General features: G+C 36.2%; 1 protein-coding gene across 1 annotated transcript in view; it reads left to right on the top strand.

Annotated features, from left to right (window-relative positions):
- LOC126412383 (carboxypeptidase B-like) overlaps window positions 1-10,143 on the top strand; it is a 235,916-nt gene extending 225,773 nt beyond the window's left edge. The window contains exon 5 of the mRNA XM_050081999.1: window positions 10,087-10,143. Coding sequence (XP_049937956.1) covers window positions 10,087-10,119 — 33 coding nt within the window. The 3' untranslated portion in view covers window positions 10,120-10,143. The remainder of the gene's footprint in view (window positions 1-10,086) is intronic.
- The last annotated feature ends 4,448 nt before the right edge of the window (window positions 10,144-14,591 follow it).

The following is a 14,591-nucleotide window of genomic DNA, read 5'->3' as shown; positions in this document are numbered from 1 at the left end:
CTTATTGTATGCTGCCCAAGCAGTGTGTGGTGTTTGTAATCTTTTAGCGATGTACAGATAGGTCATCATACCTCTTCAGTGTGAGCTAATCTTCACTCATAATATTCACAAACTCCCAGTGTGTGCCACTTATCAACCGCATCTTTGGTGGACTCCATCAGGTTTTTAATCATTGTACTACTGTGACAGATAAGCATGGTGCACAATTGGAAAAGCCTTTTTTCGCACTGCCAGGTAAGTATGATTAAAGATTAGTGTGTGGTTGTTTAGGTGTCATTGTCTTTGTCACTCTCGTTCATTATGAAGCTCATTTTGCTAATGGCTTCTTCACTGTCATCATTAACACAGAATTTGGTACGTATCTTATACAATTATTTCTTTACATACACACATAAATCAATCCTTGCTCCATAGATCATGAATACAACATTTCATAATGATGTGGAGTGTGTCACTTTAACATAAGTTTTCTTTACACAAAATAATTAATTAATGTTTTTTTTTATTTTTTTACAGTTACTACTTCATATCTAAGAACTCATTTATTGAGTAGTAGGAACTGTCATTCTGAAATTCTTTCAGTTTGCTTTTAAATGTTGGTTGGCTATCTGTCAGACTTTTAATACTTTTTGCCAAATGCCCAAAGATTTTTGTGGCAGCTTAATTCACCCCTTTCTGTGCCAAAGTGAGATTTAATCCAGAATAGTGAATCCTTTCTTCTAGTGTTGTAGCTATGCACTTTGCTGTTTTTTTGAATTGGGATGGGTTATTAATGGCAAATTACATAAGTGAATATATGTATTGTGAAGGTACTGTGAATATCCTGATTTCCTTAAATAAATGTCTGCAAGGTGACCTTGGGTGGGCTCCAGCATTAATTCTGATTATATGCTTTTGCGCAATGACTACTTTTTCTCTTAATGATGAACTGCCCCAAAATATGATGCCATATGAAAGCAGTGAATGCAAATAGTCATAGTAGGCTAATTTACTGATATGTTTATCACCAAAATTTATAACTAGCTGAACCTAACCATTTCAGCAGATCATCGATGTGTCTCGTCCAATTCAATTTCTCATTAATGCACACACCCAGAAATTTTGAGTATTCTACCTTAACAACAGACTTCTGTTCATAGTCTATATTTATCAATGGTGTTATGCCACTTATTGTACAGAATTGTATAAACTGTGTTTTGTCAAAATTTAATGAGAGTCCATTTGCAGAAAACCACTTAATAATTTTCTGAAAGACATTATTTGCAATTTCCTCAGCTGATTCTTGCTTCTTGGGTGTGATTACTATACTTGTATCATCAGCAAAAAGAACTAACTTTGCATCTTCATGAATATAGAGTGGCAAGTCATTAATATATATTAAGAATAAAAAACCCAAGACTCAACCCTGTGGGACACCATTCTTGATACCATCCCAGTTAGAGGACTCTGCTGGTTTATGTAGACTATCTGTACTGTTAATTTCAACCTTCTGCATTCTTCCAGTTAAGTATGAATTAAACCATTTGTGCACTGTCCTATTCATACAATAATACTTAAGTTTATCTAGAAGAATTTCATTATTCACACAATCAAAAGCCTTTGAGAGATCACAAAATACCCCAATGGTTGATGTTCGGTTATTCATTGCATTTTACATTTGATCAGTGAAAGCATATATAGCATTTTCTGTTCAAAAGCCTTTCTGAAAAACAAATCGACATTTTGTTAGTACTTCATTTTTACAAATATGTGATGTTACTCTTCAATACATTACTTTTTCAAGAATTTTGGATAAAGCTCTCAGAAGTGAGATTGGACAGTAGTTGTTAGCATCAGATCTATCCCCTTTTTATGCAATGGTTTAACAATAGCGTATTTCGGTCTATCTGGAAAAACTCCCTGTTTCAGTGAGCTACTACATATGTGGCTAAGAATTCTACTTATTTGTTGGGAAAAAGTTTTTAGTACTCTGTTGGAAATGCCATAAATTCCATGTGAGCTTTTACTTTTGAGTGAATTTATTATTTTCCTAATTTCAGTAGGAGAGATGAGTTGAATTTCAAATCAAATTGCATAGGTACTGCCTCTTCCATATACTGCCTTGCATTTTCTAATGAATAGCTGGATCCTATTTTCTCTACAACACTTAAAAAATGATTATTAAAAATGATTTCTACTTCTGACTTTATGTTATCAAACTTTTCATTGTATTAATGATATGAATATAATAGAGGGAAACATTCCACGTGGGAAAAATATATCTAAAAACAAATATGATGAGACTTACCAAACAAAAGCGCTGGCAGGTCGATAGACACACAAACAAACACAAACATACATACAATACATTACTTTTTCAAGAATTTTGGATAAAGCTCTCAGAAGTGAGATTGGACAGTAGTTGTTAGCATCAGATCTATCCCCTTTTTATGCTTTCGCAACAAACGGTTGCTTCATCAGGATCCTTTTGTCTTTCCCTCTCCTTCCCTCTTTCCTGATGAAGCAACTGTTTGTTGCGAAAGCTTGAATTTTGTGTGTATGTTTGTGTTTGTTTGTGTGTCTATCGACCTGCCAGCACTTTTGTTTGGTAAGTCCCATCATCTTCATTTTTAGATATATTTTTCATTGTATTAGCTAGAAATACAGTCTTCCTGTGCTCTCGGTTGCCCTGTTTCCCTTTTCACAATATTCCAAAATGTTTTAATTTTATTATTAGATGTGCTAATCTCAGACATAATGCACATACTTCTGGACTTTTTAATAACTTAAAATGCAGTAGTTTTTATAATGTTTCACTGTTTCAGGAGCATTAATTCTCCTAGCTATAAGATACATTTCTCTTTTCTAATTACAAGATATTGTTATCCCTTTAATAAGCCATTGCTTTTTACATATTTTCTTATAATTATATTTCACTGTTTTGTTAGGGAAACTGTTTTCAAATATACTCACAAAGGTATCATGAAATAGGTTAAATTTTAAATTAGCATCATGTTCCCTGTACACCTCATCCCAGTCTAATTGTTGCAAGCTTTACCTAAAATTCTGAATTGTTTAATTGTTAATAGACTGCACTATTTTGGAAGACTGTTTTGCATTACTGTATGGAGCTATATCATATACTGTAACTACCTGTGCATCATGATCAGACAGACCATTCTTAACAGGAAAAGCTTTTATTTGATTAAATTTATCTTGGTCTATGAAAACATTATCTATCAGAGTGCTGCTTTCCTGTACCACCCAAGTAAAAGAATCAATAACTGATGTCAAATTGAAAGAACCAAGCAATACTTCAATGTCAAGCTTTCTATCAGACTCTCTGAAAATCTATGTTGAAATCCCCACAAACAATAAATTGCTTTCTTTTGTCTGACAGGTAGCACAACAAAGAGTCCAAGTTTTTCAAAAATAGTTGAAAATTTCCCAGTGGGGACCTATACAAGGTTACAATTATAAAAGTGCCATTATTTAGTTTTAGCTCACATGCACATGCTTCTATATTGTAGCAGCACCACTGTTCAGGATAGGGAAAGTTAGTTTTCTGTGATATTCGGAGCACGAGTTACTGCCAAGTGTGGGCCAGATTGCAATGAGTTACACATACCAGCAGTTGCAAAAGCAAATAGAGGCCATGGGGATGTAGAACTGCCAGAGAGGGCACACACAGCAGTTTCCATTGTGCAAGTCATAGGCAGTAGGGGGACACTGGCCAACCTAAGTGTTATGCGTTCGTGATGTGAAGTGGTGCGCAGCCGAGTATAAATAGCTGTTCTTTTCTAATGACAGTCATTCAAGTGTGGCAGCTCTCCTAGATCGCGAGGCATGACACACCGCTGGCTACACACAACAACAGATTGGGCACCAGCGTGCCAGTCCATGGCGGGTCGTTGGTTTGACCCTCTGGGGCCGACGTGGGGTCCCCAGACAGCCAGGGCGCACACTCTTCGGCTTGCTACCACGGGCAGTGGTCTTGGCTCCCAACTTACGCCAGAGACTTCCGAGGCGTGGGCCACAGAATCAGATGCGGGCAGTTGTTGCCGTCGCATTCTCAGCTATGCCAGCGAGTCAAGAAGCAGCAGCAGAGCTGGCCTACGGCTCCCGGCAGAGCAGCATGGAAACAACGAGGGCAGTGGCCACTGTGTTGGCTGCTGGTGCAGCCATCCTGACATAATCGGATCTCTGCAGCTGGCATGCAAGGCTGGCACGACACAGTGTTGTGTCACACAGGCTGCTGGGGTGCTTCCTCAGCATTGCAGGGCCCTGTGATGCAGACCGAGTTGAACGGAGCACTGTAGTGGAAGCAAATAAATCATTTGGAAAGTTCTCGCCGAGTTTTAATACAGCACCACCTGGCTCCACCCACTACATTTGGTGTCTTCCCACTACATTTGGTCATCTTTATATGTTTGAAGCCACTACATCAATATGTTGCTCTATGCAAAATTTTTTAGTTTCCAAATTTTTCACACTGAGACTGATTTTAACATATATGGCAACTTCTCCTCTCTCCATAGTGTCTCTACTTACGTGTGCTGAAAGATTATACCCACCTACATTTATCATTTCCTTATCTGTGAATATATGATGTTCGGACAGGCATAGTACATCTATTCCACCCTCAGTTTCGAAATCTTCTAAACAAACAAGAAGCTCATCTACTTTTGTTTTAATCCCCTGATATTCTGATGCAATAGATTAACATTATTTTCCTCTGTGCTGTTATGTGAATCTTGTGAAATACTAACATTATTTTTCACTGTACTGTTATGAGAATATTGTGATATTTTCACGTCTCCAGTACCTGCCTGTTTGAACTTCTCATTAAGCTTAATTTCAATTAATGTAGGATGATTGTATGCTGATATTAGCCTAAAAAAGTACTCCCATGAGTTTCAGTGCCCCCCCCCCCCCCTCCCTTAAAGATTTTGCTATCATCCTAGCCAGTTTACCGTTCCCTTTCCTACTGAGATATAGGCCATGTCTTGTGAATACCATCAACGGGAACCAAAGCTATGCCTGACAAAGAAGGCTTCCAAAGTAGCTGATCTAGCTCCATATTTACCGTCCTGACAGAGCTGTTCACTTGGGACTGGTCATACCGCCGCATGAAAGCAGGAACCAAGTCAACATTTGTATGGTTCGTTGCAGATGCTATTTTTACCAGGTCACACTTAATATTGTAGCCTTTATCCCTATCAATACTGTTTCCTGCTCCACCCACTACCACAACATGATCCATGCTTTGTAAAACCCTTGCACAATCATTCTACATCCTCTATCACTTGGCTAAGACATGCATTGGGCTTGAAAATACTTGTGACCTGGTACTTGTCACCTAATTTTTCCTGCAAGATCTGACCCACACCTCTTCCATGGCTACTACCTAACAACAGAACTTTCCTCCTACTTTCTACTTTTTTTGCAACAGTTGGTTTCCTAGTGAAAGTCTGTTGAGTGCTGACTACACTTACATGTACTTGAGCCTCTTCCTTTGCTGACTGAGGTAGCAAGGCAAATCTATTTTTTGTGCCAATGACAAAACTGTCTGATACTGTGCTCTTTCTGTGGCCCCTGTTCCTTACTGCCACTTCCCACCTGTCTTCACCCTCCTCCCTCCTTAATCTCATCAGTTCAGTTCCTCCCTAGCACTATCCAGTTCAGCCTGAAGGGCTCTAGTCTTCCCTTCCCGTTCTGCTACTTTCCAATCCCTTGAACATAATCTGCAATACCATGGAAGAGACCCATTTACTTCCCCGATTCCCATGCCACTACCTTCACCCCAATGTAATCATCTGCCACAACAGGTGCACAGAACCACAGAACTGACTTTCCTATGGCATCTCAAACACTTCTCGCTCATGGTTGTTTACAATATTTTTTACAAAATTTGTCTAGGCAATAACAGTAATATTCTATTAACTACAGGTCACAAAAAGCCACTAAAGTTATGTGGACCACTAATATACATATATACTATTAATATAGTAATGTAATGCACTTAAACTAACATTAAAAATCAAAACTTGTATACACAAAAGATTAGACCCAAGATCATGTATGCGCGATACATACTTCATGCGTTTTGACAGGAAATAAAAGATAGAACTTAAAACATTTAATTCCCCAAGTAGATATGTCACTACTAAATATATGTGTAATGAAAACAACCTAAATTCTTCATTTAATACTTAAAGAAATGTCTTAAATTTGTATGTAAACCTACAGCTAAAGTAGGCGTAAACCGGCCCTTATACTATGTTTTTGTTTTTATTGAGAAATACTTTGAAATGAGTGAAACCTTCCATATATAATATAAAACAGACACTAATTAACTTCAATGCAGTGTAATATTAACTTAATGTTGTCTGTACCATAGAATCAGTGAATCCTATTAGTGAATGGATGTAATATCAAATAATAAATAAATAAATAGTAAATAAAAACTGCTATGTGATCTTCTTGACTATTTGAAGGACGATAACTGCTTTTTGCCATCCGCTGTGGCCGAGCGGTTCTAAATAAAAAAGGGTAATGACTCGTTCCATGACCATGGATACTTCTCCTTAATTTGGTCCCATGGAACAATAAATAAATAAAAAATTTCTGCTGTGGGTGATGTTGGGACATACATGCTCATATCTGCTGGCTGTGTATGCAAGTAATGACCTGTGCACCTTCACATTGAGAAAAATAGTGGGTCACCGTTCCTTTCTATTTCCATCATAATCTGTATGCTTCTTCACTGTTTATTGTGTTATGGGTGGAATTTGTGAAATGCCATTAATCAGTGGAGCTAAACAATAAAAATATTCTCAATATAGAAAGTCAATATTTCAGATGCAGCAGTGTGCCATGAACTGCCATATCAATAAATGCTTCTATAAGGTGGTCTGTTGGTAATCAACTAATATGGGTCTCCATTGCCATGTTCTTCAAGAAATTTTGCTTTCCCCCTGAGTAGTTGGTGTTGTCTACTTACTAGAGTATGCACACATGAACTACCTGCTTTCTAGTTTACTAACTGAAAACTGCAATTCAATAAAGCTATTTCAGGCAGAAAACCTTACAATTATCTTCTGGGATTTCTTTTTTTTTTTTTTTTTTTTTTTTTTTTTGCACAATATTTTTCAAGTATCTTGAGAACAAATAAGAGGAAAAGGTCAGTTTGTTCATGAATTGAACTGAATTGGTTTACAATGATCTTTTTCTCATTTTCTGATCACTGTACTTTGGTATCTTTTGAGCAGTGCATCATTCCTAGGAATAAATGGCACTGTGTCATATACATTGCTATTTTGCTACTTGCTGACAGAATTCACAGCTACCAGGCAGGGGACAGACAAATAACTGGAGAAGGAACTTAACATCAAGTGCACCTGTACAAGTTGTTCTTTCTTAGTATGTAAGTTGGGTAGTGTTGATTGGCTCTCCCCTTTGGAATAATATCAAGTGCTTGGGCAGGTTTCAACCAGTGTATATGTCCTAGTGAGATGGGGTGATGGCTAAGGAGAAGCAGTATGGCATTTAGCTATATAGTTCCCTGCATGTGGCGCATGGCCAATCAACAGAAATCTTCAGTCAATGGGACTCAAAGCCTTGTTGTTAGTTCTGGAGGCATGCCAAAGGATGCTCAGTGTGCTTTGTGGTGACTGATGAAGAGCATTTATTTTTAATGAAACCCTTACAGCCATTTCTCTGGCTTACTTGGGTCCTATTGAATCTGGTGAGGGGGTATGGGCTCTGTGGCAGCCTTTATATCAGGTTCCACCTGTGGGCATGTATCTTAGTGACATAGTGTAGTGTTCATGGAGTAGGAGATGATACCAACTACATGTGTTTCAACTTGCTCTCTAATGGTACTGCAGATTGTTGAGGAGTTGCTGCTTTGTCTACTGTGATGTCTGTTCATAAAATAACAGAACATTTGAAATCAGGCACCAACAGGGGTATTTAGTGATATGCAGTTGGTAGCACCACCTTGCACATTACATGCTTTGTAATTATATGTTTTTGGAGCATTTATATTTGTTTTAGTTTATATGATATTATTATTTGAGTGCAACACTTTAGGTGTTAGTGGTGATTTTTGAAGTCTGTGATTTTTTGGAGCAATGACACAATGTAAAATTTTGCATGAAACTGGGGAGAAATTCTACAGAACACGTTTCAGCTTTTGAAACAAGCTTAGAGAGCTGATGCTTCCAGTTGTATACAATGTTACAAATGGTTTTCATTATTTGAAAGTAGTTTCCAGTCAATGGGTAGGCCTTCTGCTTCAATTGATGACTCATATGTTGAAAAAAATCAATGGTCTGATTCATGCAAATTGCTGATTGTCAGAGAAATCACAGAAGAGATTAGTATCTCAACAGGGTCATCCTATGAAATTTTGATGGGAAAGTTGAACATGCACTGAGTCCTGGAAAATTTATGACTCAGCAACAGAAATAAAATCAAATGGATGTATGTCGGTAATTTTTTGAACACACCAATGATGATGAAGTATTCATGCAAAGAATATTAAAGGGAGATGAATGCTGGATTTATAGCTATGACATTGAGACAGAAGTGCAAACATTGAAACTAATTGGCAGAGGATCTCCATGCACCAAGAAAGCTTGTCAGTCTCAGTCCAATGTGATGCTCACTGATTTTTTTTTTTTTTTTTTTACCTTTACGGAATTGTACATATTGAATTTCTGCTTCAAGCTGAAACAATGAACCATGTGTACTAATGAACCATGTGTTCTATCAAGGCATTTTGCAGTGGTTAAATGAAAAAATCCACAAAAAGAGTCCAAAGTTGAGGTGAGACAACTCATGAACTTTGCACCATGAGAGTGCACCCACCCACACAAACATACACACACTGTCAATTCATTATTTTTGTGCCAAAAATCAGATGTCCTCCTACAGCCTCCCTACTCACCAGGTCTAGCCCCTTGCAATTGCTTCTTATTTTGCAATAGACATCAGTACTGAAAGGAAGCCATTTTCATAGTACTGACATCATCACAGCAAATTAGTCACAGACTTTAAAGGTCATCTCAAATGAAGCTACCCTGGACTGCTTTATGAAATGGAAACACCACTGAGAAAAGTGTTTGAATAGGGAAGGAGAGTACTTTGAAACAGATAAGAACCAATAATCTTTAAAATTGAGAATAAAGTTTAAAAAGATGAAGTTCATTTATTTTTTGAACAGATCTCATATATCATCTTGTGTGGATGCCAAATACTTGAAAAAAGTTGACCCCAATACATTTACATGACATTACATATGCATGTTGGACCTTGCTTTTGTACAATGTTTTACTGTCCACGATATTTCATAGTTTTAAGATTATTCTCTGGTTCTGTAATGGTAAATTAATCTGATTTACTATCAGACTTAGTTGACAGACCTCTTCATGTAGTTTCAGCATTTCACATATTCTGATTGCAATTGAGACTTCTGGAATTAACATGTTGAACGTGTATAAAGATCTGTTCTGGTTTCTTCAAGTATTGATTGCATCTGCCCAATAATCTTACCTGTAAGTGTTCTAACAAATGAGCTCCTTGAATATGCCCTGTGTTTTTTTGTCATAGACCAGTGGATTCATAATCAAAATTAATGTGATGAACAGGTAATTTTCAGAAGACTTTCTTGAATGCTAGGAATCCAGTTACCTTTGAAAAAATGTCTTAATAAAATTGCTACATATACTATAATTCAATACAGAATTTGGTTCATGGGGAATAGTTGTTAACTAATGATTGGCTGCAGTTTGGGTAGTGGATACAATGTGTGTGTGTGTGTGTGTGTGTGTGTGTGTGTATGTGTGTGTGCCTGCCATTTATTCAGTGTTTCAACTATATGGTGAATAGATACCTTTCTCCTCCCTTTACCAGACAATCATTGCATAGTATCTTGAAGCTAGGCCACTTTGTTGATGTGTGCCTTGACACAATGCATACTCTTAAGGAATCAGTTTCATAGTGGAATCAATTGGATGTGTTGAATGAATAAATAAATTAATGAATTGATTACATTTTAGATTCAACTCTATTTGTATCACAGCTTGCCTGTGTTATTTCCAGATTGTGCAGCTGGTGGCAGTGATGATTGGGTAATGGGCATAGCAAACATTTCTTTTGCTTACACTGTAGAAATGCCTCCTGCTGGTACAACACGTTTTCATCCATCTCCTTTGGATATACGGCAGTATGTCACTCCATTCTTTGAAGCAGTACGGACATTTGCACATCATGTTGCAGGATATCAGTGGTATGTCCACAATGGAACATGAGGTGTAGCCTGTATTGATTTTGTTAGTGATTCTGAAAGGAATTCTTAAAACAATATAAATTATTTATGTATAGTCTGATGCTTGTTGTACAATTTGTAGTACAGTGCAACTCTTTGACAGTGGATAACTGGGTTATTATGTAACCTTCTGTGGGTTTATTTAAATAGACTCCTCAACAATGTGCAATTTACAAGATTCATAATATTTCATTGTATTTCTTCAGCTTAAGATTTTCTTCTTATATAGTATCATCACCTCATTATTCTCTGGAAAAGTCTGTAAATTTGGAAAATAATGAAAACAGTTCTCAAATGGAAATGAGTTATCATTTAGTCTCGGAATAATTATATTTCAATAGAAAGCTATTTCTGTATCCATTCACCTACACTTCCACAAAAACCAATAACCTATGAAGCTGTTTTGCTGCCCTTTAAAATGAATGCCACAAATTAATCAATGCAACTATTTGTTTACCAGTATCTGCTATTTAATTTGTTATAAATTTGCACAATAACATGTTTTCATGTGAAATAGGATGAAATGTTGTAGTGATAATACGTATGCTACACTTTTCAAGTTTTTTTCTGGCTACACTTTGGCCATTTGCAAAATTGTTGTTAAGTCAGTTTGGTATTTTATAATGTTAAATGACTTTAGCTGTGGACTGCAAGTTGAAGAAATAAATGGCTGTGTAGTTATATATAATTGTATTTGGTGAGAAATTTTTCTGGTTAGTAACAGATATTATCAAGGCGATATGATTTCAATTTCTTTTTAAGGTATTTTTTATTCAGATTACTACAAAATGGTCAAATATTTTCATGCTTATGCAACTTAATCATTTTAGCATCTCGCTGCGGATGAGAATTCAGATTGCCAACATATTTAATGAACATTTCACAAATATAGCCATAAATTTAATTAAAACTAAATGCAATTCCAATAGCAAGGTAAAAATCCCCATGAATGACATGGCAATGTTCCTTTATCCAGTATCTGATCCAGTGGTACTAAATGCTATAAATAAGTTAAAAAATAAAATGTCATGTGGGTGTGATGGGATTCCTGACAAAGTCATTAAGCAAAGTGCAAGAAACATAGCCTCGCATCTCACTGAAATTATAAATGAATCTTTTAAGACAGGGGTGTTCCCATCAAAACTTAAAATGTCTACTATAAAGCCACTTTACAAGAATGGTGATAAATATGATGTTAGTAACTTTAGGCCTTTATCAATTTGTCAGGTTTCTCAAAAATAATAGAAAGGATAATGTATCAGAGACTATACAAATTTCTTATTAAGAATAGAATATTGGTTAATGCGCAAAATGGTTTCCGTAAAAATAAATCAACTGAAACAGCTATCTTCAATTTTTTGCAACTTGTTCTAAATTCCATAAACAGAAAGGAATTAAATTGTGGATTGTTTTTAGACTTATCAAAGGCCTTTGATGTCATCGATCATAAGTTACTGCTTAGGAAGTTATATGCCTATGGGAAACGTGGAGTTGCCCACAAATGGTTTGAATCATATCTGTCAGACAGGTATCAGAAGGTGGAGATAAGCCAGGCAGATAGGACATATTCATCAAATTCGAGAGAGTTTTGTATGGAGTACCCCAGGGATCTGTATTAGGGCCATTACTGTTTTTAATATTTATCAATGACCTACCAAGTCATCTATCTGAAGCAGAGGCAGTACTGTTTGCTGATGATATAAGTTTGTTTGTTAAAGCAAATAGTGAAGCTGACTTACAGGAAAAAGTCACATTAGCAACAGACGAAGCAGACAGATGGTTTAATGAAAACAGACTCATTGTGAATGCCAAAAAAACAACGTGGATCAACTTCAGAAATATTACAAATAAAATAAAAACTAACCTTGCAGTAGAACTGGGTAAGTGTAAGATTGAACAAGCATCATACACTAAATTCTTGGGAGTATGGTTTGATGAACACTTAAGATGGGAAAAGCATGTAATATCATTGAACAAAAAATTAAGTCAAACATGTTATATTCTTAGAATGCTTAAAAGCTCATGTAATATTAAAACAGTGTTATGTGTTTATTTCTCATTCATGCACAGTTTATTAAGATACAGTGTACAGTTTTGGGGGAACATCAGTCTAACAAAACACTCATTTAGACTACAAAAGAAGGCAGTCAGAATAATAAAAGGTATAGGATATAGAGACTCTTGTAGGCAAGCTTTCAAAGAATTAAAAATCATGACACTACCATCTTTATACATATATGAAAGCATATGTTTCTTAAAAGAACGCGAGGAATTTTCTACATTAAACAGAGAATTTCACAACTACGAAACAAGGAATAGGAATGATTTCCACAGAGAAATTCATAAAACAGCTATGTATCACAAAAGTGTACTATACCAACCCAAAATCCTCTACAGTGCTCTCCCCAAAGAACTAAAAATAATACCAAAACTGTACATATTTAAAAGAGAATTAAAAAACTTGTTATTAAGCAATAGTTTTTACAGTATTGAAGAGTTTGTGAATCATTGACAATAAAAGCGCAGTTAATATTTCCCTGACGTACTAAATATGTGTAATTGCTCACATTTAAATACTTGCTGTTTCTATGAAAGTGTGAAACTGTTAATGTAAGAATGTAAATAATCTTTGATGTGAGAATCACTAACTTTTTTTTTTGTACTTTGTTATCCTACTTGTGTATTTTTATGTTAATGTTCTAAAAGTTCTATTAAAATTGTAATGTCTAAGTGACATGTAAATTCAATTACAAATTTTCATGTATATGTATTTTAAATTGTAATGTTTATTGACAAGTCCTATATCATTTCGATGATGTACTACAAGGACGCTAATAAATGGAATTGAATTGAATGTGTTTCACCTTCAAGCATTACTATCGTTTTCCAACTGTGAATGATTTTTTTCTGCAAATCGTGTTGCAACTGTAGTCACCATTGTCAGATGTTTATAAGAAATTCAGTTATTGAAACTTTATAAAGTAGACATTGAGTTGCAGACAGGCACACAAACAGACTGCTACACAAGTGAGATTTCAGGCCACAGGCCTTCTTCTCTGCTTGTGGAAGCATTTAGGGGTATGATGGGGCAGGGTAGGGATGGTAGATGCAATTGTGAGGTATTTTTTTGGGGGGGGGGGGGGCAGAAAAGGAGAGAAGTAGAGGAGGGGGGAGGGGAGAAAAAGAGATAGAGCAGTGGGCATGTTGTTGGGATAGATGCCTGTGTGAGCAGGAGTAGGAGCAGGAAAGGGGAAAAATGCATGAAGGACAGGTATTAGCAAAGTCTGAGGCCACAGGGGGCTACAGGAATGTAGGGTATATTGCATGGGGAGTTTCCACCTCTGCAGTTCAGAAAAGTTAGTGTTGGTAGGAATGTTCCTAGTCACACAGGCTCTAAAGCATACAATGAAGTGAAGTACGTTGTGTTGGGCACCATTCTTGTTATTCCATCCTGGATTTTCCATTGTTTCATTATTAAAGCCAATCAGTTTTTCTTGTTCTGCACAATAGATGGAACCTTTTTTGACAGAAAATTGCTTAATATCATTATACAGTAGCACATTAATCAGTGAAAATTTCCAAAATAAGTAAACTTTATTATATCCTCTATATGTAATGGCTGACACTGTAAATAAGAAAGAAATGTGTTTAATTTCAAATATCTATGATGTGATTATAAGGCATCATCAGTGCTATACTGAGTGATCAGAAACAGTCTGAAAAGCTTGTAAATGTGTTGCAGAGTAGGTTCTGCTGAGAAATAATTGTCAAGAAAAAAGTTCAATGTACACTGCAAGGGTGCCCAGATTCAAGCAGCCTGTCTGAAACGCATCACTTCTGAAAAAGGCACATTTTAACTGATAATGAGCATTTCAACAAGTGGTAACTTACAGACCTGCAGATTTCTGTGCATTACTGCACTTTAGCATGCGCAAGTGCTTGAATTGGCACGCACAATGACCTGATAGGCTAGCGCCAATTCTGATTAAATCAGAAATATTACAATGGTTCAAATTTTTTTCTTAAGAGCTGTTTCTCAGAGCAACATACTATTCAACCATCTTACAAGATTTTCAGACTGCTTCTGGCCTCCCTATATATCCAAGATACTTTTACATTAAATTTCAGTAATTTATTTTTTGTAACACTTTGTCAAGACATTAGCATGCAAAGGGAAGAGGGAGGGGGAAGATGAGTTTGCTATGCGCATCATGACGAATGTATGTTTTTGCTATCCTCAGTGACACATTTTCAAGAGAACATCTAGAGTTGTATCCTT

Source organism: Schistocerca serialis, chromosome 1, assembly GCF_023864345.2.
Source record: "Schistocerca serialis cubense isolate TAMUIC-IGC-003099 chromosome 1, iqSchSeri2.2, whole genome shotgun sequence".
NCBI lineage: Eukaryota > Metazoa > Arthropoda > Insecta > Orthoptera > Acrididae > Schistocerca > Schistocerca serialis.
This window is presented reverse-complemented; position numbering and strand designations above follow the sequence as displayed.